Source organism: Ciconia boyciana, chromosome 1 (assembly GCF_034638445.1).
Source record: "Ciconia boyciana chromosome 1, ASM3463844v1, whole genome shotgun sequence".
In the NCBI taxonomy this organism is placed as follows: Eukaryota; Metazoa; Chordata; class Aves; order Ciconiiformes; family Ciconiidae; genus Ciconia; species Ciconia boyciana.
In genome coordinates, this window is record NC_132934.1 from 136,762,139 (window position 1) to 136,784,323 (window position 22,185).

The 22,185-nt window shown below is 43.9% G+C and overlaps 1 protein-coding gene across 2 annotated transcripts in view; it reads left to right on the plus strand.

The window, feature by feature from the left end:
- GPM6B (glycoprotein M6B) overlaps window positions 1-22,185 on the plus strand; it is a 109,190-nt gene that overhangs the window by 75,852 nt on the left and 11,153 nt on the right. For both annotated transcript variants that reach the window (XM_072849431.1, XM_072849436.1), the window contains exon 2: window positions 19,219-19,405. In XM_072849431.1, coding sequence (XP_072705532.1) covers window positions 19,219-19,405 — 187 coding nt within the window. The remainder of the gene's footprint in view (window positions 1-19,218; window positions 19,406-22,185) is intronic.

A 22,185-nucleotide genomic window follows, 5' to 3' on the forward strand; every position in this document is an offset into this window, starting at 1 on the left:
CCTTTTTGCTTGCTTGGACTTTTTTGTGCTTTTTTTCCCATCGTGCTTGCTAGTCAGAGAAAGAATTTAAATTTTCCATGTAATATATATATATATATATATATGCCCACTTTTGCTTTTATTCTCACACAGTCTTTTGCTGTGGGTGAGCGGAACTTACTCTGCAAAGAAAGCAAACAGAGAGAACAGACCCATCGCCCCCTGCCCCTTGAAAGAGCAGAGGGCATGTGGAATAAATCAAAACGCGAAGCATAATAACGAGGTCCCATGGGAAAGGGAGCCTTGTGATTGTGTGCCGGCGTGCACTCCCCTTAGAGACAGCAGCCGGGGGGCTCGCCCCACGGCAGCCGAGGGGCTCCTTTCTTTCTCGCTCGCATCTCCCCTCCTGATGTTGCCAATCCATTCACCGCCAAGAGAATTGATTAACATTTGATGGGAGCCTTGGGAGACAGGGGGGAAGAGGGGGAGAGCAGAGGGCGAGGGGAAAGGGGCGCGAGCTGGTGATGCCAGTCCCCACGACGCGGCGAGCTGGGGCATGGTTGGGCGCAGGATGGCTATTTTATAGCTGGGGACCGCGGTGACGTATGGCTGAGCGCTCGCTGGCACGGCTCCTCGAGGACCAGTCAGCGGAGCGAAATTGAAGCTGACAAGACTTTTCTGGCGTTTTGGAAAGGACTGTAATCTACTGTAGGGGAAGAACAGAGCCGCTCAATCACCGCCGCTGTAAATAGGAGACAGAAGGGAGTGAGAAAGGAGGCGAAGAGAAAAAGTGCTTGCTGGGGGGGGCGGGGGGGCGGCATTTTTGGTGGATGGTATGAAGCCAGCCATGGAAACTGCAGCGGAGGAAAATGCAGAACAAAGCCAAGAGAAAAAAGGTACCCAGGGGTCTAACAATAGCCTGTTTAAATCTTTTCATTCAGGGGGCTTAAAGAGGTTTAGGCCAGTTTTGTCACTTTTTCGAATAGCTCTTAAACAATCATTATTGCGTCTTCGGGCTTTCAGCCGTCCTTTCCTGCATGGCTTGACAACAAATTAATAGAGCAGCAATCTTTCTGTCTGCGTCTGTATTTGCTCTGAATCTGTCCTAACCCTACCAGAAATGATGTTTGCAAAAGAAGTCTTGTTATTGCTGCGTCTTTGACGGATTTGGTAAATTTGGTTTACAGAGGTAGCGTGTGCCTGTGTGTTTGCATGTTGTTTTCAGAGCCATAATCTGGTGTTTTCATTGAGACTAGCCATGTAGCAAGGCTTTGCAATGCAGTGTGGGAGACCTAGGTTATAATAACATATAAGAGATTATAATATCACACAACCTTTGTGTAGTTAGCTTGGTGCCAAATGCTACTCTTAATTTTAAATTCCTTTTCCTTTTCTATGGTGTTGTCTCGCAAATTTTTCTTATGTAGAGATCTGCCTGTGCTGTGATAACAGCGAATAATGCAATGAGTTTCACAACATTAGGTTTCAGGATGTGTTAATCACCAAGAATTGCTGCTTAATGGAGAGAACAATTCCATGGTAGCAGTTCTGCGGTAGGGAGACATCAGTGCAGGAGAGGTGCTTCATCCATCCCAGCCTTACAGGTGATTTATTTGGTCTGGAGTGCTGAACTTCAGAGGGTAAATTCAACTAGCAAAGGACGGTTTTGTTTCTGCATCGTATAATTTATGCCAAATAAATATCCCTCTTCAGTGTAGCAGACTGCTGTACAAATCATAGCAATTTTTTTTTTTTGCTAAATGATACAGCGGTAACAAAATTTATTAAAATTTCCACTGCCTTTTTACATGAGTCATAGTATACTTTTGAACCTGTTGTGTGTCAGTTGAAGCAGTCTGAGTATCCCATAGGCATATGCAGCTGATACACAACTAATGCATTTCCCCAAGTAGAATTGTTTAATTTATTGTTAAACAGTTCAGATGTGAATGTAATGATAAATCTCGGTACTGTCCATTACCAGATTTTGTTTTCCTACTTTGAATCTGATTCCTACACGCTTTGTATAACTCAAACCTAGCTTCAGTTTCAAGTAAATGAAATTTGTCAAGTGATTAGACATAGTACTACATAATCCAGTAGGGATTTTACAAAAGGAGGTCCACTGATGAGAGATTAAGCTCTGAAAGCCATTGGTGTATGTGGACAATAACCCACCTCACTGCAGATTTTCAGTAATTAATGTACAAAATGTCCTAAATACCTTGGCTATAAAACCATCTTGGACTCATAGATCACTCTTCAAAAATTACAGCAATTTTTTCTTCTGATTGATGAGTTTCTTTTAAACCGATAGAACTCATGTACAATAAACACCAAAGTAAGTTATCCGTATGCATTAGCAGCTGTGCAAAATGGAATGTGTTGCTTGAGTGTGTTTATGATGAGTTTATAGTTTCCCTTTTATTTTGGCAAGGATGAAAGCACAACATGTAGAACAGTAAATCTGTTACCAAGTCAAGGTGGTTGATCTGTTGTTTTCATTGGATGTAAGCAGGGGAACTTCCTATCTCAATTTTACCAGCATTTCCTAGTTTTTCTGTGATAATTTATACTTTGGATCTGTTACATAGGTATGTGTATGTCACACTTCGAGGCTTTGTTCTTGACAGTTCCCTCATTTCTGAAAGTACCACATGGTCTCTCACATTATGCTTCTTATTTCTATTCACTTAAATTCCCAATATGTTTCACAGCAAATTAAAATGCAGAAAGCTGAAACAGGCCTACTCCTAGTTTCAATAGCAAAATAAACAGCCCAGATCCCCCTGCAAAGGTACTGCCATGAAGCGGTGATGTAGGAGGCGTGTTCGGTTTTGGGGGCCAGATTTTCCAAAGTGCTAAGACTGCCTAGCCCAGTTGGGTTTTTAGATGGGCTCAGCAGACATCAGGTACCTCTGAAATGGCAGGATCTTTCCAAAGGGCTCTTTCACCAGCAGCTCTCACGGAGAAAAAGGAGCTTTTTCTCTGTGTGAAGAAACTTCCTGGAAAATGCTGCTGCTTCGCTTTGGGGTGTAAAACGGAAGCTGACCCCTTCAAAAATGTGTCCATTTACTGTCCGGACTGGATCTCCTGCCTGCTATGCCTTACATGCTTGCCGGGCTTTTGCAATACTTGCTTCTTCCTCTGAGATCCCACCTGGACTTAATGGCTGTCCTTTATGAGATGCCCTTAGATCCAGCGATTGCAAGGCAGCCACCACAGCTGGAAGCGACTGAAGTGCTATTACAAAGTCTTTTAACTCTTCCTTCCAGAAATGAATTGCAAAGTCCAAGGAGATAAACCAACATCAGAGGGGGCTTGGGGGATGTCGTTATTGCTAAGACTGAGCAAGGGAACATCCTGAGCATTTTGCTTTGGGTATTCAGGTTCACACACAGTATGCTTTGCACTGCCAGGTTCTGGGGAAAGTGTCTGCGTTTGTCTATTAGCAAATGGCACTTTTAAGCTAGAAGTTTTTTTCCCTTTACCAGAATTTTAAACTACAGGTTTCTGGGTTGTATTTTTGATGTAAGGACCTCCTCAGTGATGTACTGTAATTGTATAGAATAAATACTTGGAGGAGGTTGGGCTAGGACTACATGCTGTCTATATACAGGGCTCCCCGTACTCGTGAGGAGAACGCTGGAGAGCAATACTGCCTGAGCACTTGGGATGAGCAGCGAGATCTGTTTTCAGTTCAAGCACCTAACACAGTCAGATCTGAACGATGGTGTCGCATAGGTACAGGCTTGTGTTTCCCATCCCTGTGGCAAATGTCGATGGCCAGCTATTTTGGATTGCAGCATAGTTGAGACAATTTACACAAGCTAATGTGCTTTATGAATATTTACTGATTGATAAATGAAAATGATTGATCTCATTTAGATTTTTAAAGTTTGCTACATTGTAGATGAATTCCAGTTTTATATTCCAATAATTATTTTCACGAATCCCCTGCCTGATTCAGGCAGTGATATTACCCAGCTGATTGATTCGGTGTTTATCAGACATTTGTTTCTCTGCACCCTGAGTGGCTGCTGCCCCAGTTTTTTAAATTGGAAATGGAACAACACCCATGTTGATGGAGATAAGAAATAAGTCAGCTTTATACTGCGTATTAGCAGCCCTTATCAGAGGAGAACACCATGAGCAAGCTGAAGAAAAATGTTTAACAGATACTTTACAGGGCTGCAGGACAGATTGGATGCATTTTAAAGATGAAGGTTTACAAATTATTACAAATGACAGGGTTTATCTTGCAGGCATTAAATTAAATCAAAACGTGAGGACTGGGCAGGCAGATTTACTGAGGTGGAATAAATAAGAAAAACGAAATGCCGTTTTGCATCAGCAGTGAAGGATATAGATCCTGACACACATTAACAGAGACAAGAAGTTTCCCTTTTCATTTAACTATGAGAAATACTACCAAGTTGCAAAATTAAAAAACAAAACAAAACAAAACCCCAAAACAAAAAAAAGCAAAACCCAAAACAAAATAAAACCCAACTGTCGATGACCATGGTGAATTCACCATGGGAGGATGGAAGAAAGCCATTCTACGAGGATATGGTTTCCTTGTATGAATGCATATGATGTTCAAATTGCATGTGCTGTGCTGAGAAATAATGAAAACCAGCCTGAGCAGCTGTACCCAAGGTTCCTTTTAATTGGCTCTTCCCTACTAATGTGCTCGCGATGAAAGAAGACCTCATGCTCGAGAATGACTTTGAGCTTTGTTATTTTCATGGTATATGAAGCGATGTTTCCGATTTTAAACTCTAAATAGACAGGTATGTGCTAGTAAAAAATAGAAAATACTTCTCTTCAACACAACTGTACAACTGTGTGCGGTAGTGTAAGTGGAGATGCTGAAGTGCGACGTGAGAAAAGAGTGAATTAATGTGCAGTTTATTTCACTTTTAGTGAAGTTCTTTTTATGCAGTGAGCTTACGACATTTTCATGCATCACAGATAAACATATTTTTCATTACAGCAAATTGAAAAAAATTGTCTTTTTTATATATGTGTTACGGTTATTGGCCAACATTTTCAAACGTACTCCCTTAATGTTAGGCTTACATGGTGATCTCAGAGCTGTCAAACCGTTTAAAGATTTTTAGTATGCTGCATGTTTTTTCCTGTTTCAAGCAGTTTACTGGTGTTTCAGATCCCCTGAAAACAATAACTGCTTTAAGTCCCTGAAGAATATGACTGTAGGAAGAGAGGTCCAGCCCAGAGAGAATCTGGGACACGCGATATTCTGGGGATAATAATTTGGCAGGCTTAGTGATTTAGGTTTTAATGAATAGGATTTGGTTTCTAAATAGGAGGGGGTTGAAAAACACTCGGAGAATGTACTCATAGTGGTCTGAATGACCTCATGAAAGCAGAAAAGCTAGACATATGTGCCACAGGATATTGTAACAGGGTAAAAACCCCAGATGGCACTGCACGTGCACAATGGACTCTCAAGTGGGAGCAAAGGGGCTAAAGAGGGGAGAGGAGAGGAGTGGGGGGAGCCCCCTTCGGTTACTCTGACTTTTCCTCATTTTCTGGCCAGCCTTGCTCCTAATGCAGTGTTCATCACCAGATCATAAATGACCAAATGACAACCCTCTCTTCACTCCCGTGGACGGCTCCGTCAGCTGCGACAGACGAACGTCGTAACTGTTTGTTTCCTCTAAAACCATATGCTAAAGGCAGCAAGCGTGAGGATGTTGGGCACTGGGAATTTTATTACAGGCGTGCGAGACGGTGCATCCCAAATGGCTATTGAACACCACAGTCGCCATCGGTGTGCCTGTGTGAACGTGAAAACGTTGTCAGTCCTGTAGCTGCTGCGTCTGTGCAGGATCGAGTACAACCTGGTTCAGACAGGAGGTCTTGAGCTGTAGGAGCTTGGCTGTGCGTGGAGAGTTTTGTAACCTAGACCTGGGAATGCGATTAGTGTAGGTAGTTCCTCAAAAAAGCAAGAGATAAAGAAGTCATTTGAATCTATTTCCTTTCCTAACTGTTCAGGGCACAGAGTTAAACCCTAATTCATACGTACTGTGTACAGTAGTTGTTATGCCACTGAAGCCTGTGGGGCTTTTGATCTGGGGGTGGTTTTGCATGAGTGGGCCTGGGTGGGTCGCAGTGAAGTTGCCAAAAGATACTCTTCAACTTCAGAGGTCGTGCCAGGCGTGCAGTAAGGGCTACCACCAAACAGCCATTGCTCAGTGGCTCTCTGCAGAGCAGTGGAAAAATTGAGATTCTTTATGGGGTTTGAATTGTCTCCTAATGAAGGGAGCCTTGTTATTGCAAAACCAGAAATTACTAACTAAAAAAACCCAACTTCATAGAATATTTTCACTTACAGAAATGATGCTACAAAGTTGACATGCTATCTCCATGTGTCAGGGTTTGAAGTTTGTCCCACAGCAGTCAGTGGTGGTTTTACCAGCGTCCCCTCAGGCTAAGGGAGAAAGGCAGCTGCCTGCGCTGCTGCTCTGAGCAAGGGGTTTTTGTAGCCGCTGCAGGAGAAATCTCGAATTGTGGGTTCAGGCCTGGTAGGATAAAATCCTTTTAGTGCCAAGGATTTGGTCTAGATGCTGCTGCAATGCAAATGAAGTATTTTTTTCTTCCCAGAAGGCTTTGCAGCTGGTTATTTTTAATTTCAAAAAACCAAAAAAACCCAAACAACAACCAAACCTGAATCTGTTACTGATGTCCAGTAAGTAGCTTCAAAAAAACAGGGAGCAAACAGTTGGGAGGGAGAGGGAAGATGGTGTGAGGTACTAGTGAGCAATTCTGTTATTTTCCATTTTGTATCAAATTAAATTATTATGGCGTCTCTTGTGATCTCATAAACAGGATTGTTCCTGTGTAAGCAGAAGGAGATGATATCATCCTGAGCGTGCACGGTCATTTTGGAATGATGCCTTCAACACATTTTGAATTCATTTATGTTCGTAAGATGTGGAATTTGCCTTTCCTAAAAGGAGGGATAAGCTGTAGAAAGCGGAATAATGTCTTTTAGGGAAAATATACTGCCTGATAGCTGCGGATTTGTGTGTGAGTCGCAGAGAGGGGAGAAATACCGAGCCACAAAGTATCCTTTAGAGAGCCATTGATATTAAGTTTGCATCCCAAACCCAAAAGACTGTTCTAGTATTACAGTTCATTTGCCGGTATAGGAGATAAACAAATGCTTGTTTCAAAACTCTAGATCCAACATATGGGTTCAAGGCCAAGATTTTTTTTCTTCCTGACGTATGTAAATGTAGCTGTGCCAAACTTGTTGTACCAGCAGCAAAACCACATGAGAGAAGGACCAGGTCCAGGACCTTCCTAGCCCCTCACAGGCCAGAAATTTATAGCTTTCCTACTCCCCCCGCCCCCCGAAATTTGTCTCTGATCTAGTCTACAGTAGATGGGTTTTCAGCATTATAACCTTCGCCTCCTTCGCCTGCCCAAATGCTGCTGAATCTGATTTATTTTGGCCAGAGATGACGGTTACTTTCTCATTTAGCCACTGCAGAGTGGGACTCTGGTACACTTTAAATAAGGATCTGTCTGTCTTGCCCTGACAGCCTTGAGAAAGCCGTAGCGGTGCTGAGGAGGGACATGTAGATTCAAAGTGGTTCGATGTTGTTTTGCCAGTGGCCTCTTTCAGGGGCCTGGGAGCCCTGTACCGATGAGTGTGCGAGCGGGTCAGGTGTGTTACTGCGCGTGGGGTCCCGTGGCTGAGCTTCATCTGTCCTCTGAAAAGACGAGGAGAAGGACAACTGCTCTCCTTCATTGTAAACCCGGAACAAGTCTGTTTTAACATACGTGGTCCAGATTTTTGGACGTGAGCAGAGCCTATGTGAAATAAGGCCCACGACTTTTTGTTGTTGTTGTTTTTTAATGTAAGAAAGTAACGGAGCAAACTTCTGTGTTTGCCCTACCACATGACAATAACCATTTTCTTTGACAGGTTTAGGGTCTTTTAAAAAAAGCAGGTAACGCGGTTTTCCACGACTTTGTCTTCCTTTACTTCTTGAGCAGAGCTCTTTGCCGTGGACAAAGAGAGAGACGTGAGAGTGGGTGGGGGGAAGGAATAGAGAGTCCTTCCTTACGTGTTTAATTCAAATCCTAGGTGGAGTTTTAGCTATCCAACCTTTCTTAACACCTGTGTGATGTCCCTCTAAGCCCCTCCCTTGGTTTGGTAAAGTTATGTTGTTTCAGTTCTGAAACTACAGCGTGTTTTTTCTGGGCTCTTATTTTTAAAGTTAAATGACTGAAAGTGCTGAACTAAAACTTGCTGGTGACACTGACTTTTTACCACCTGAAATTGGCAGTGATCACCAGACCAGAAATGGAAATTGGCAGGTACCACTGGATGTACAGGAGTTCAAGGCCACACCGGTACCATCATGTGCCAGCATTGAGAGGCAATATTAGTCCTTTGGGGATTCAAGGTAAATAAAGGGCTGGGTGAAAGGGAAATGGAGAGTTCAGAAATGGTGGTAGCATAAACCTAATGCTTTGCACTAGTCCTAACAATTTAAGATAAATGTTCTTCTGTTTTTCTTGTTTTGTTTGTTAAGGCTGTAAGGAGTCTAGTCCTTTCGTATGAATACTTGACATACATTTAAATTTGGTTGTTAATGCCTGAAGGGCAATAATGTGTGGTGAGGGACATCTCCCTTTTAACTGTGCTGCCCACTTTGCTTCAAAACTGTTTACAGATGAGACAGCATAGTATGGGTTTTGTATGCAGACGAACCTATCAAACTGATCAGTCACAAATGTAGTAATTGACACTAAAGCAGTGACAGCATGTCTGATTTACTGGTCTACAATATGCTTCCTAAACAATATTCTGTGGTTTTGTTAGCATTTTTTCCTTGCTAGAAGCAGTAAGTGTGTATGTCAGTGTCTAAAGGAGGATTTCAGCTGAGGCTTTAAAAACAGTTTGGTGATTCCACATGCCTGTCCTTTTGACATCCGGTTCAGACCTCAAAAAGATCCTATTTTGTTTTTCTGAAGCTTCATTTTAAGAGTTTGGGGGGAATTTAGTTTTGAAGCATCTCAGAAAGGCACCCGAAATCAAGCACACGATTGATTGATTGATTGCATTGGAAAATACCAGTCTGACTGAGGGTTAACACAGTGAAGGATATAAATGCTGAGAGATAGCATTTGCAGCTAGCTCTACCCAGCAATCCTCTTCTCTTTATGGAGCTGATTGACTGAAGCCTGCTTGACAGCTTGTTTGCTGGAGATGCCTGCCTCCGCATCAGAGACTTTAACAGCAACTGCAGGGAAATATTCACCAAAGCTTGCTCCTAATCCTTCCCTTTTCCATTATATTTTCACACACATTTGTTCTTTAGGATTGAAAAGTTTATGTATTTCAAAATGGCACCTTTTTTTTTTTTTTGCAAATACTTAAATTGCAAATCATGATCTCCATCTTCAATATCAATATTCATTTTGGCCATATTTTTATGACAAATTACCTGGGTGACAGACTCGGGGCTGCCAGAAGACATTCCCAAACTTCAGATCAGTTCATGTGGGATATTTTATACACAGGAGAAATGCTTCAGGAAGGAGCAACAGATTATGAATGCTGCCTTCCTGGGAAGGAGGACACGGAGGGAGCAGGCCAGATGCCTCGTTATCAGGGTCTTGTGCCCCGTCAGCTGTCCCCAGTGATGAGACACGTCTGTATGTGCTGGCACGGATGAGCCAGGACACAGAGGAGATGCACAGCCTTCTGTCACAGCAGCTGGGAGTCTGGCACCTAAAATGGTGCTAGAAACCCTTGTTTAGGCAACTGAACCCTATGCAGGCTGCCTTGGGAAGCTTCCTGAAATAACATGCGGTTAAATGTGGTGCCTGTCATGGAGGAGTTGAAGATGAAAGGGTTCTTGCTGATGGGGGTAAAAAAACCCCTACCAACAAAGCCCAGAAATACCAATTCAAGGGAAGGTGCTTTAAAAGGGTGCACTTAGAGAAATTAAAAGGTTTCTAGGCAGCAATGAAACTGCTCTGAACAGGTCTTGAGTAAGACCAATCTGCCAATGATGGATTAGCCACAGTGAAAATATCAGTCCTAGCTCCTTTCCCTTAGATTGGAGGGAAAATGTCACTTCAGTCACAACACAAGTCACAGCTGTAACATGCCTCCCTTCAGTCCTGGCATACAGCTCCCTGCTGCTGGGTGGCATCGGCTAGTGTGCTGAGATAAACTCTCAGTTTCTTTGACAAGCCACATTATTTCTTGGGTGCCTTTGCCATGCGGATATTTCTACTTTGTCTCCTCTGTCAGTGTCCGAACGGACATCACTAGGAGAGCACCTCTGTGGCAGTCCTGGTGGCATCCACCTCCTCTCCCAGGGTTTCCACGGCATGATCTCCCCTCCCCGTTTTAAGCTTTAATCCGGCACTTGAGCAACGAGGGAAGAGTCAGCGTGGGATATTCACTGCAGTGCTGGAGCCAAGACGTCCCCAGAACACCTGCAAGCTTAATGAGCCTTTCAAAATGCCTAAAACAATTTTTTTCCCAGGAAGCGAAGTACCATCTTTTTCATTAGTAAGAGAAACTTAGCAATGGTTGTTTAACATGAACTTAGCTGTAGGCACTCTTCCAGGCTGGGTGGGCGTTGTTTGCTTTATGGGAATTTCCCCCCCCCCCCTTAACTTGCTTCCCCCAGATGCTGGGAGGTGTTTCAGCTGCTTTGTGAGCACATAAGGGCATGCGAATGTGGAGTATCTCCCTGAAACAGCCTGCTTCCTTACTGAAGCAAGCTTAAATTTTGAAAATGGTGTGGTGGGGACTCAGCTGGGGAAATACCTGCATGAAAGCTGTTGCAGGGCAAAGGACTTCTGCAGTTGTGGTTCAGGTTTCTTACTGCTCCTCTAGTTCCATAGTTGGGTAAACATCTGGGAAGCTCTTGGCATCTTCAGTTATCTCTGAGATGGAGAATTTACCTTCCGAATCTTAGATCCGCCAGGCTGAAATCCCCACACACAGTTTTTGGCCCTCAGCTTTAGGGAGAGAGAGGTTGTGTTTCTGTTTGCTTCTTTGTAGCTAGGGAGGAGTCAACTGGGGAAGCGGTCGGTAGCGGTGGCTGAAATCCAGTGTGGCTAAAGTCTTACTCTCCTGCTGAGTGCTGAAGACTGATGGAGAGTGAGGTGAGTTACAGCTGCCAGAAGGGTGGAGCTAAGAGTCTCAACTCCAGTCTTCCAGGTAAGATACTCACCTTTGATTAAAGTAAAGCCAGCTTTAAAAATCATGTCAGCCAAGTACAGGCGGGTCTGGAGGATGGTTGAATCAAGGAAACGCAAATGTCCTTACAGACGGTTTCACAGAACTGCTGAAGTAGCCCAAGGGACTGAAGTGCTTAGGTGCTTTTGTACTTCCCCCAGTGAGCTTGTCTAGACCTTCAGGCATTTGAATGTCTTTGGCAGTCTGCCCATCGTTTCATCTGTTGTAACTCTTTTTGGCTTGAGTTTGTTCAAAGTTATTACCTGGGCTGGCACCTACTGAAGCAGCAGTTCTTGCATGTTGACCCTACTGAGTGTTTCTCCAAGAAGGCAAAAGCAGGTGAAGCGAAGGGAGGTAGGTCAGGGTAAGGGCAGAAAGGAGGAATGTCTTCAGGCATGTTGAGCAGTGAGTTGTTGATATGTCTGCTGAGAGTTACAGCCACAGTTTGGACCAGAGGCTGCCCTTGCTGGTGCAGTGTGTTTGAACTTTGAGCTCTGCATGTCATCTGCTTCCACATGCTCAGGCTGCGCAAAAGTCCCAAGGGTTATTTTGGATAGTAAAACGCTAGAACGAGTCTCCAGGAGGAATAACGCCAAAGTTTATATCAGTACTGCTTGAGATATCCCTTATGTGAGAAGACTCTTTTTAAATCACCAACTTAATTTTTTTTTTTCTGCAGAAGTAGCTTACGGCTAAAAAATACCTATCCTCAAGGATTCCCATATTAACCTGTTCGAAGTAAGGCCTTTTCCCAAGTATAAATTAGGTATTTTTCTTCTGCTGTGGATTCCACTGTTACGTAGGCCAAAAGTAAAACAGAGAAGACATGAATTAAAATAAACAAAGTTCTGCCTGACCTTTGCACAAGAGCAATAAAGCTGGACAAGAGCAATTCTCTCGTCCCACTGTCTCATGGGGCAGCAGCATTCTTCCCGTGCAGGTCTAACTCCTTGCTCTCATCCAGCAAACGCCAGGGATGGGCACTTGCAATAGGCATGGATGTAGTGATTCATATTTCATAGATTGCACTGTCTGAAAAAGACGCCTTCAGAACACCTGTGAGCTTAATGAGCCTTGCTGGGGCTGGGAATGATAGACATGGGTAGTGTGTGTATTTCAATAAATTTGAAAAAGATCAATTAGATAAGGCCTGTAAAAGACCATTCAGATCATCTGTCCTTGCATAAAACAGGTTTGATTCCTGCAGTGGGAATGCAAATTTTTTTTCTATAAGAAGTGCTGGTTTGGGCCTGAGATTTGAAGAAAAAAGGGGGTTATGTTTACTGCTGTTTGTTCTTCTGTGTCTCATTTAATAGCATCCAGAAGAGACAAATCTTGGCGTGGTAAAACAGCCTTTTCTCCAATTTGAAAGTCGTGTTTTCTTTAGTGAAAGGAAAAAAAATTAGCTTTTGCTGTTGATAACCTCTGCAAGGGTGTTTGGTTTTTTGGGGTTTGTTTTTTGTGGGTTTGTTTGTTTGTTTTGGTTTTTTGTTAATCATGTTAGAAAAAAAATGTGCTTGATTTTAAACCTATGCTTACTGCATTTTTCCTGGAGTATTCAGGAGCAGCTTATTATCGTTACTCATACAGCATCACAGAGATACTTGGTGCTTTGTGGATTTAAAAAGGGGTCTGCTGATAGCGCTTCCAGGCTGTGCGATGCTCGTTCTTAGTGTGCACTAGTTCTCCTGGTTTCTCTGTGCCAGTTCCAGCACAGGAGGCATGAGCAAGGATTTTTCGTTCTCTGCTACACAAGAATATGGAAGCGTCTAATGAAGTTTAAAGATGGCAGGCTTAAAACTGATAACAGAGAATAAATACCTTCTCAGAAGTGGGGAACTAGCTGTATGACAGTGTTGAAACCAAATACCTCATATATGTATCAAGAATATCTGGAGAAGTTGCAATTAATGCTGATAACCTTCAGAAAGGAGTTACTTGTTCTTCAAGTAGCTCTTAAATAGTAGAGATTGGGTGGATCAGACTACCCCAGATCTCACTGCGTTTCACTTGAATTAAGCATCTTCTGCTAGCCGCTGTGAAGGATGAGAGTGGTGGTCTTGTTGGATTTCAGGTCTGATCCTTTGTGGCAGCCCTGATGGCTGCGGTCCCCAAAGGTCATGTCTTCTCCATCACAGATACTGTGCTGGCTAGGAAGGAGTATTTATGGATTAACAACTCTGGAGGAGGGGGATGCGAATGCAGGGGGGAGATGATTGATCTGGCTAGGCTAAAGTACCCTTGCATTAAGTTTTCTGGCTCTCATGAAGATTTCATTTTCAGTGTAAGTTAATTTCACAACTTCTGATTTGGGGAGGACAAAAAGGCAAAATTAGGAGAGGTTGAACTTGAAGTTTTCTGTGGAAGAGCTTTAAGAGGTTTGTGGGAGGAAAATAAAGCGTTTTCTCTATTTGAGCTCATCACTTATTTAGTCTGTTTAATGTATTTAATCCAGAAGTGTGGTGAGCGGGCATTTATTGTAATTAATAACAGAGGTTTTAGCTTTGTGTCATGTTTTGTAAATCAGCAGAATTTAAGATGAACAGGAATAGGTAAGGATAGAGCTTCAACAAAGACTTCCAAGTGATTTAACACAAGCCTTTTTATTTCAGTGCCCCTATTAAAGTGTGGAGAGAAATTTGTCACATGCTTTAAACTTACCCTTGTAAGATTAAATGTTTTATCTTATTGTACTGTTGCCACTGACCTGGCTGCTGGTGTGGGTGATAGATGTGAGAAGTAAAGTTATCTTACTGCCAGGTACTGGTTTATTCTCACACAGGGAAGAAGGAGGTAAATTCCATTTTTGCTTCTGAGGTATTAGTATATTCCCGCATCCCTCACGGCTTCCCCAGTAGCTGTCAAGTCATGCTGTAAGGTATGAAAATGTACATCCTAGCATGCATAAACCATTCGGAATGGAGATTTAAAAAAATCCAGTAGGTGGCGGAAAGTAAAATTGGCATTTGCTTTCATTGACATAAAGTTCATTTTCTGACAAAGATCCATGGTGGTTTAGGACTCTGATGGTATTATGCACGCTTGGTATTGGGTAATCTTCAATACTGGGGAAACAGGAGGTGAACAAAAACTATTGAGTTCTCCTCTTACATTTATTTGTGAATTGTGAGTAATGCTCCCAACACCAGGCTCCTGTGGATGTGTAATAATGAGCCTGATTTACATGTGATGGCTGCATTTAAGATGTTAACTTGTGCTTTCATTTAAGATCTTATCTAGTGCTTTTTCTTTCCTTGGGTCTCTTGCAACCTTCTTTTTGTTAAAACAATTCCTCCACACTGCTCCCTGAGCTGTGGTGCTGAAGCCAACAGAGATCGTGGTTCTGTGGTGCAACATGCCGTGTAATTTCTACCACATATTAACTGGACAGGGGTCCAACATACCAGGATTTCTAAAAATGCATTACACAATTACAGGAAGTGATGAGAAAAAATGGTGTCCATTGCTTCATCTTTCAGAACAGCAAGGCAGATTTATGGGAGGGGAAGAAACAAAACTTCTAAGGAAAAGAGAGTGGGAACTAACTCAGAAAACGGCCACGGGAGCCTGGAGGTTTAGCTCCCTGAAATGGAGAGCTTTTCAAACCTCCTTTCAGGTTTTCTTTGTTCCTTGCTTTTTTGTTCCATAGTGACCTTGACTATAGGATCAATGGTTCGTACCTGAGATACATTGAGGCACTTAGTTCAACCTAGGAGGAGTTTGGGACATTAGAGGACCAGCTGGTTTTCTGTCCAGGAGGTGTGGATGCTCTTCCCTTACATAATGTTTTCCATGCTTTGCTTTGAGAGACGGCTTTATGAACATGTGTCTGTCTCAGCTTTTCAAGTCTGGGCTTCAAGAGCCGATGTGTCAACTTCCTAGAGCAAGCCCTGGGAATACTCAAAGACAGCTACCTGATCCCATTGTGTTGTCTTTTGTCACTTCCGAAGTACAGATTTTGTTGTTCCACTCCATCTTGACCTTAGTAGGATGAGTTAGAATCTGAGAATTGCCTTTTTTTTTTTTTCTTTAAGACCACTTTCCATTAATTCTGCATTACCTTGCTTTTCTGAGTTTAAATCTTAAAGCCATACTTAAAGTACCAAAGAAGGTTTAGCCACAGAATTGCCATTTGACTTGGGAAATTGAATGGCTAAGCCCCTGTATATATGCAGTAGCCTGTACACTGCTGGGTAGATTGTATAATTGTCCTTCATACATTAAGCAACCAATTGCCGATTTGTGTACATATCTAGGTTCATCCTTTTACCAATTTCCTGTGACTGATAGTTTCCAGGAGATTAAAAGAATAGCCGGTTCCTGTTTTTTCTCTCTTCTCTTTATTTTTGTCCTTTAGCAAGAATATTTGTGTGTGTGTGTGTTTAATAGCATTCATTCCCTAGAGAATAATCTCAGTCCTTGTTTTAGCTGGCCTCCTTCTGAGAGTGTGTTAAATCTGGTGCCAAGATCACAGGCAGCTCTGGGCAAATCATTGGGCTGTTATTAACCTGCCTCCATGGCAACTGCTGCTCACCAGCCTGAGGACAAAAAATGTTTTTATTCTGCTGAGTTGCACAAAAGGTTCTAGTGATGCCTTGCACAAAATGGCCATTGAAAGGGGAGATGCAGTGATGTGTGTTTGTGCTGTACAGTTTCATATTTAAATTGTTTTACACTGTTGTGTTGGAAGTGGATATATAGCTGAAAAGTTCAGCGTGTTGGCCATATGGAAAGTAAAAACTAGCAGAAAATTGGAACTAAACTTACTTTAATACTACTTACTTTTGTCAGCTTGAGTTCACAGGCCTTCTGCCTGTAGTTGTCATCAGAGCATTAGCAAGTTATTTTGTGAACATGAACTAGGCAAACATCATCATGGGTTTTCAGTTGTACTGTATGAAGATACTTGCTGACTTGGGGTCACAGAGAGAGATCATAAAGCAGGTTTCATGGAAAACTTTCATTTTTTTCAGAAATCCTCTGATTTGCTTCAGTGCTTGTTTGGGAAGCTTGGTAAGCATATCTTAGCGCTTGATGAGCTTCAAATTTTAGTTGGTTTTGAAAGCTGCTCTTGGCAGTACTGTTTTAGGCTTGCTTTAAAACAAAATTATAAAACCAGCTATATTGCTCAGGCTAGGCATGGATTTAAGCTGCTCATAAAGAGTGTTCACAGTGGGATCTGTGGGGGGTCTGGCAGCCCCCAGCACTGTGATGAGGCTGTGTCCCGCAGTTAGTTACCCTCTGGCAGGAGGCTGTGCAGCTCTGCTGTCAATTTGAGTGCAGAATGACTATGTATGGATGGATGCTGTCTCTTGGAAATGTGCTGGTTTAGGATGCTTGCAAGCTGGCAGCACGCCATTTCCCTGTGAAGTGAAGTCCCTCTGCTTCCGGCTTTAGTCTTGGTGCAAAGGTGGGTAGTTTCTGCAGTTCCACATTGGGGCAGTTTTCTCTGCCTTGCTCAAAATAGTGTGGTTGCTTTAGACACCTCTTAGGAGATCCCTTGGCTGTGGTCTGCCCTGATAAAATGAAGGCCAGACAAGTATTGTGATGCCTTTTTACTTGGGCCGTAGAGGAAGACATAAAGAGTGTGGCCACAAAGATGCTATGTGCAGCTGCCAGTCACTGGGAGGTCAGAGGGGGTTTGTCACTGTTGGCTTGTGTTCGAGGGTCTGTGGATTAGTGGCAGACATTGTCATGTGTTTGGGTAAGGGATCCAAGAAACTCTCCAGGGCGAATGTTCTGCCAGTGGCCTGGAAAGCGGGCTGTGCGGTGTGGTGTACTGGGAGGACAAGTATCTAGTTGGGGGGGTGTTAATCATCAGTCCTGGGTCTACACCAATTTTTAGTTTTGTCAAGCAGGCTGCTCCCATTTTCTGAAAGCAGCAGCTTTTCTTTCAGACCTTGTCAGTCCCTTGGCTTTGCTTCCAGCTGTTTTTATTTCCTGTCTTTGATGGGATCCTTCTGCAAAGCAACCTATGGATCAGCATGATTAGGTGATCAACCTCCTCCACACCAAGCAATGATCCACCAAGGTTTAGTCACCTTCTCCTTTAGGAGTGCAGCCCAAAAGGCCGTTTGTTTTGTGCTGGGCTGCGGCCACATGTGTGTTGAACGTTGCCTGCTGGATCAGAGCATGGTTTCTCTTGGATAATCCTTCACTGCTAATCCTGCGCCAGGTGCAAGCATTTCTTGGATTAACTCTCGGAGGCTTGGGCCTGACCCGGGAGCAGATGCTGCAGAGGCGAGCCAGCCTCACGTGTATGACTGCTGTTGCGTGTGGCTTGTGAGCTGCGCTCAGGCAGATTCCCCAAAGCAGAGGATTGCTCTGCAAGGTGTGGTGTGTGAACTTGACTCTGGACCTCTGTCATAAAATGAAACCCAGAGATGATTTCCTCTGATAGCATGCATTTGGATTTTGTTTGCCCCGTCACTGCTAAGCTGCAGCGTTTGTTCATTTGGCAGTATTTTTGTCGTGAAGCTAGTTCCTACTGAGTGGACTTCAGCTGTGGGCTTGACCATAAAAGCTTCCCAGGCTTGTTTCTGTACCATTAAATCTTGTCTGCAGTTAGCGAAGTGGCATTTCATAAGTCATTTCAGTGGTGATAGCTGCTTAAGCCTGACTAGGACACTTGCTAGTGACTCTCTAAAAGAAGAGTTTCCCACTTAAGAAATGGGAAAGCTTTCAATTATCGGATGCATATTATTCCCCAGTGCTTCACGGAAGTGCCTGCTCTGCAACTCATTCATTAGTGGGAAAGGGAGGGGGATAAAAATAAACTTTGCCTTGTGTGGCGGATGGAGGCTTGCTGATCTTTGTGAGGAATTTTTGGGGCGGGAAGATGTGATGTGATGTACATGTTGGCCAGCTGTCTCCCTGCCTTCAAATGCTTTGTCCCTTTAGCGCCTTCCCATAGAAGCAGCAGGCTGTTCCTGCGACGTGCAATGCTGGTCGCTCCATTAAGCGTTGTCTTAATGGCTCGTGTTTTGCTCAGTTGTATGAAATGCACATTAATGGAGACAGCTTAATGCCGTCACCCTGAAGTAATGAATTGGTATGGATTGCCATTACCATTATAGCGCAGTTAAAAGCTGTGTTTGTTTCCGATTTACATCTCCCAGCTCTGCAAGCAGATGGATTTTCAGGCCGCGCCGTTGGGAGGAACCTGGCAATTCAGCTGCAACCTCCTTATTACAGTGTTTGTAGAGCAGCAGTTGTGGGGGGTGTTTTGTTAACTCGGACTGCTTAAATGATACATTTCATTAAAACTATGATTGTGCTACTGCAGACTGTATTCAGGGATCACTGTAAATCCAGTGTATCCTATAAAACTGGAAATGTATTGTCTGTGTAATACAGCTTCATCTCGCTGCTCTCGACAAAAATTGTTACTCTTTGGCCCCCATCCAGTTTTTCTGTTGTTAAAATATCTGTATCCCTATAACCTGATACAGATTTATACGAAGAGATACTCGCGAGTCATGGGAGAGCGTAAGGTAGTTAAGTTTTGCAGACCTACATGTGTTCCTCTTCCAATGAAAGTGCGAAGTATCTTTTACTTTTCCAGAAGGCTTCATTGACTTGAGTATTTGCTTCTCCGGCTTCCGGAATGGTGCCAGTGTAGCTAGTGCTCCTGCCATGCAGTAATGCTGAAACGCGGTGAGCTCTGTATGAGCAGCTGAATTGCAATGGATCGCTTCAGACAAGTGATTTTTTTCTTTTTCCATTTCATAGGCTGTCTCATCGATCTCCTCTTGATCCTGTAGAGATAGGACCACTCAGCCCACTTCCTGGGCTTTGAGTCCATACCAGCAGATCTGTAGGTCACTGCTTTAGAGGGTGATGCTGTCTTGCACCACCTATAGATTTTTGCTTAGCATGTCAATGCCTGGGCCTTTTAGTCCCTGTGGCTTTTACCAAGTGGAGGACAGATACTCTTTTCCTCATAATCTGCTTTTTGCTCATAACATTTCTTTTGCTTTCTCTCTTCTGCTTAGGTTGCTTTGAATGTTGCATTAAGTGCCTAGGAGGAGTGCCATATGCTTCGCTCGTGGCAACCATTCTCTGCTTCTCGGGGGTAGCGTTGTTTTGTGGCTGCGGCCACGTGGCGCTCACGGGAACTGTGTCTATCCTCGAGCAGCACTTCTCCACGACTGCCAGCGACCATGCTTTGCTGAGTGAAGTGTAAGTATGCCTCCCATTTCCATTATTTTTCATAACGCGCTCATGGTAAATGAGCAGAGATGGATTCAAACCTCAGTCTCCATCCCTGAGTATTAGCTTGCTTGTTTGTCCAGCAGCACTCAGTGGTTTTTTTGGTGTTCACACACAAAGAACCAGAGTGTGTATCCGGCTTAACCTGTTTGTATTGGGACCAATACTATTTAATATCTTCATCAATGATGTAGACAGTGGGATCGAGTGCACCCTCAGCAGGTCTGCAGATGACACCAAGCTGAGTGGTGCGGTTAATGTGCTTGAGGGAATATGAACCTCATGAGGTTCAACAAGGCCAAGGACGAGGTCCTGTACCTGGGTTGAGGCAATGCCCAATATCAACACAGGCTAGGGGATGAAGGGATTGAGAGCAGCCCTGCAGAGAAGGACTTGGGGGTCTGGTGGATGAAAAATGGACATGAGCTGGCAATGTGCACTTGCAGCCCAGAAAGCCAACTGTGTCCTGGGCTGCATCAAAAGAAGCATGGCCAGAGGGAGTTGGGGTTGTTCAGCCAGGAAAAGAGAAGGCTCCGGGGAGACCTTATTGCAGACTTTAAATGTATAAAGGGGGCATATAAAAAAAAAAAAAAGGAGATAGACTTTTTACCAAGGCCTGTAGTGACAGGACAAGGGGCAACAGTTTTAATCTGAAAGAGGGTAGATTTAGTGTTACGAATTTATTGTAGTGATACAAATAACCGGGAAGCATTGTTCTGTCCATCACCCCCTCAGAAGAAGGTGAGAGGGTATTGCACAAACAAGACAAAAAGAGAGAAAAGACTGGAAAGAGCTTAAATGTTTGTCCCTGTGACCATAGCCTTTGGAAGTAACCACCGGTGAAATAGTTGGGGCTTTTGTGTTCCCGAGGCTTCTCCGTGATACCAGAGGAAGACCTGGAGGCTTGCGTCAGGGCTCACACGCAAGGCCCAGCCCCACCGGCACGAGCCTCTACTTCCCCTTGACGCTGAGGGATGTGCGGGCCTCAGGCTCTGGGCCGATAGTCCGAACACGCTGGGCCTTATGCGGCCCCTGCAGCTGGACCACCAGGCTTTGAAAAGGCTCGTGTCCGGCAGCAGTGGGGAATTTTGCTCGAGTTGCGATTCACTGGTGTCGGGATGCTGACTGGGCCTGGGTTCGGCCTCCTGCCCATTGCTTACTGTGGGGCAGCACCGGCCGCAGGCACAGCGTGCGGCTGGCCCTGGAGATGTCTCCATGCCGGGGCAGGGGGGCGGCGCGAGGAAGGGCAGCCGAAACCTGCTGAAAGCCGCCTGAGGGCTCTGGGTGGGAGTCCCTGTGCAGGCCGCGTGTGTCTGTGAAGAGGGGGCCCGCATGGCGCACGCTTGTGGGCCAGTTTGCATGCACTGAGCCTGAGACTTCCACAACTGACCCCTTCCCATCCCCCCGGAGCACTGGTATCGGTCCCACAGCACCGTTTCGGGGCTTCTCCCCCTTGCAGGAGACCCTGTGCCCAGATCTGCCATGCAGCTCTGGGACTGCACCCCACCAGGGTCCCACGTGTACCCCCAGCACCTCCCACACCGGCTGCGGCTGGGCACCGTGTCCCCAGCTCCAGTGTGTGAGCCGCAGGGACCCTGCAGTTACCCACAAAATTTAGCAAGAAACTAAGCAGCTACTCTTCAGTGACTGACTAACAAAAATGTCCTTGTGCTCTTATCGGTCTTCGTTTGAGCGAAACAGAAGAAATTGCAAAAGTAGCCGTAACAGGCAGCAAGTTTTAACTTTTGGAGAATTGTTGACAATGGTTCTTGTCAAGTCAGCGTCAGCAGCTGGGAAAATGTGTCATTCCGACCGAAGCAGCTGAGGTCTTAGGCTCTGTCAGGGTCTAACAAGGCAAGGGAGAAGAGGTGCTAGAAAGGGGCAAATAATTTAAGGCCAAAGAGACATAAAATAAGTGAAAAATGTACTAGTAGGGCACCCTTTGTGGAGTGGATTTTTAACCAGGTTTCATATTACTAATTCCTGGTAACATGCATCAAGTTCCTCCTAGACTATTAATGATGGTGAAATGAATTCTTCTGTTCTCTCTCAAACGCTGACTTATTTTTTTCATGCTTTACAGCACAGGTGCAACAGATTTATCCTGTTATTTGTAATCAGTTTGGAAAATAAACATAACACTTCCCACATGTACTTTTAAATGAGCAATATCCTATTTTGATACACGGGATGTGCTATCTGTCTGGATAACATTTAACTATATAAATGGTAGTGATCAGTTTTCTTTAAATTAAGCTAAAACATGCAGATGCTCTTTGGAGATGTACATGTATGCTAGCAGCTACTTAGTGGAGAGTGGTAAGGATTGAAAAAAAAACATTTGAGGAAAAATATATTTATCCTTAGAAAACTGGCAGTATGGATGTATAAAATTAACCTCTCTGTTCTGTGAATAGCTTCATCCAGAATAACCATCCCAACAATCAAATTACTTTTAAGAAGGTGTAAGTTCTGGAGAAGTTGTGCTAATAACAAAGTATGACTTTTGGAGACCAGAAGAAATGTCATATGAAAGATATGGCATTCTGGTCCTCCAAAACAATCAGGTTCAGATACTGAATCTGACTGATAATATTTAGAAACTATTCTTTCCATTTACCTATTCTAGCCAGAGTAAAAATACCATAAGTGTGTCATTGCAGATGGTAGATTCTTAAGGAATTGAGAACCTTCTCAAATCATATCCGAGGGAAGTGCTTATGCCACGTGCCCTGCAATCTTCTTCCTCT